The 2,199-nt window shown below is 48.2% G+C and overlaps 1 protein-coding gene across 1 annotated transcript in view; it reads left to right on the plus strand.

Moving 5' to 3' along the window:
- COL15A1 (collagen type XV alpha 1 chain) overlaps window positions 1-2,199 on the plus strand; it is a 161,775-nt gene that overhangs the window by 75,020 nt on the left and 84,556 nt on the right. The window contains exons 19-20 of the mRNA XM_023534235.1: window positions 1,724-1,894; window positions 2,005-2,040. Coding sequence (XP_023390003.1) covers window positions 1,724-1,894; window positions 2,005-2,040 — 207 coding nt within the window. The remainder of the gene's footprint in view (window positions 1-1,723; window positions 1,895-2,004; window positions 2,041-2,199) is intronic.

The raw sequence follows: 2,199 nt of genomic DNA on the forward strand, positions 1-2,199 counted from the left end.
TGAATTTTAGTATGTTCACAGGGGTGTGTAACCATCACCACGACCTAATTCCAGAACGTTTTCATCTTACCCAGAAGTAACTCCTTATCTATTAACAGTTACTCTTCAGCTGTTAACTTTTATGATTTCAAGGTTCCTCCAGGGTGAAGGTGGGTTTTGGGTAGAGAAATTGATTTTCATCATAGTTTCCAAAAAGGACTCAACCAATGCTCCCTTGAATGCTGTTATCACACGAGCCATGTTTGCTTAACTGCCTGTTGGGCACCCCCGAGAGAGTGTGCTCTCCCTAAGGGCAGACCTCAGCTGGTTCCTTTTTTGTAGCTCCAATCTTTAGCACAGAGCACAGCACACAAATGGCACTCAAACGATCTGTTGGATCAAAGAATGTATAATTAAAGGCAGTTTTGGTCCGGAATCTTTGGAATAAATACATTTAGTATGCAGAGCACATCCTGGGAACTCCTAGGGCACTGAACTGACCTTTTTACCCTCCACATGTGCTGTTAGAATTAACTTCCCAGTTGGGGTTTATAGATAAGTGACATCTATAAACAGACTGTAAAGACTCTGGATTGGATGCATTTATTCATCCATCCATTTATGGACGGATTATATCTTATATCCATTCCCTAAGGCATGCCAGCCAGATTCCTGTACTAGGCACTAGGGATATAGAAATAAGATAAGTGCAACAGATATGCAAAGAGCCAACACAGAGAGTGGTCATTGCTGTAGTGGGAGCAACCCCTGTGACTGCCTTGGGGAGTCAAGGAGGGTGGGGTGTCTCTAAGAGGAGGGAGCGTTAGGGAGTGTTAAGCCCCCACCATTCCACACTAACCCCAGGAACAAGGAGAGAGGCTCCAGTATCTACTGAACCACAGTTCCGGGGTGTGGACGGTTGAGTGTGCTGGGCAAAGGGGTCTAAGTATGGTGCCACATAGGGTGATGTCTTGGGATGCTTTTCGCTGCCAGAATGGGGACAGAATGGGATGCGGACAGGGGAATTCTAGCTTGGGAGGGGTCCTGGTCAAGCAGGAGCGGCTCTTGCTTTAAACACTCTGTTTCCTCTGTGGCGAGGTCAGATGGATTTAGAGGGACCTACGTGCCATCACCACCTTAATCTTTTGCCACCTTGAAAACTGGGATGGACGCCCAGGCAGCTCTGCTTTGGCCCTCACAGCAAACGTGCTTTCTCTCACTCTGCCTCTAATGCTTTTGTGCTTGCTTCTTTTTGCTGCTGGCCTGCTCAGGACTGCTTTTCCTCATCAGCTGAGTGGTAAGATCCTAATATCAGGGGTGGGCTTAGGGGGACGGAGAGAAGAGGCTGCTCTGCTCCTTTTGGCAACACTGCTCTGGCTGCATCCAGCCTGTTATGGGGGAAAATGTGATCCAGCTCAGTTACCCAAGATTGAAGTTTGGGGCCAAAGCCTTAGCGTGATATAGGAGATTCTTCTACCCAACCTTTTCTCTGAACTCATATCTTCTTGAAGGCTGCCTAAGATAGTAGGTGGCTCTGCTGACGACAGGATTTGGGGTAGGATCCTGTGTCCCTGCCATTAGTCTACCCATCTCCCCCATTTCCCAACCACTGAGAAACTGCCTGGTCAACTTTACACAGGATCCTAAAGTTTGGAGGGATGGCACATGGAGGGAATAGCCCAGAGAACATTCAGTCACTTAGAAGGCTGTCACAGTACGCTAGGGAGAGGCCGTGTCGGCATAGTGGGGTTGGAGGGACAGGGTGAAGACAACAGGACTTGGCGAGCCTCTGGATAAGATGGTGAGGAGGATGCTTGACTTCACTGAAAGGTTCTCTGAATTGCAGGGCGAGAAGGGAGAGCCTGGTGCCATCCTGACAGGGGACATTCCCCTGGAAAGGCTGAGGGGAGAAAAGGTAATTATGTCACCAGACCCCAAAGGCACACATCTGCTTCAGCATCCCATCTTCGTCTCTATCCCAAACAGTGTTCTTCTGAGTGACAAGTCTGTATCTCCCTGTTTTAGGGTGAACCTGGAGTGCATGGAACCCCGGGACCAATGGTAAGTCAGAGCACCTCTTGGCTGGGTATGGACTGGGGTTTGAAAAAATTTATCAAACTTTAGCTGTTAGATTTAGCTTCCCCAGTTGTAAAAATAAAAAGGATGTGGCAAAATGTGTGTGTGTGTGTGTGTGTGTGTGTGTGTGTGTGTGTGTGTGTG

This window comes from Pteropus vampyrus, unplaced genomic scaffold, assembly GCF_000151845.1.
Source record: "Pteropus vampyrus isolate Shadow unplaced genomic scaffold, Pvam_2.0 Scaffold123, whole genome shotgun sequence".
NCBI lineage: Eukaryota > Metazoa > Chordata > Mammalia > Chiroptera > Pteropodidae > Pteropus > Pteropus vampyrus.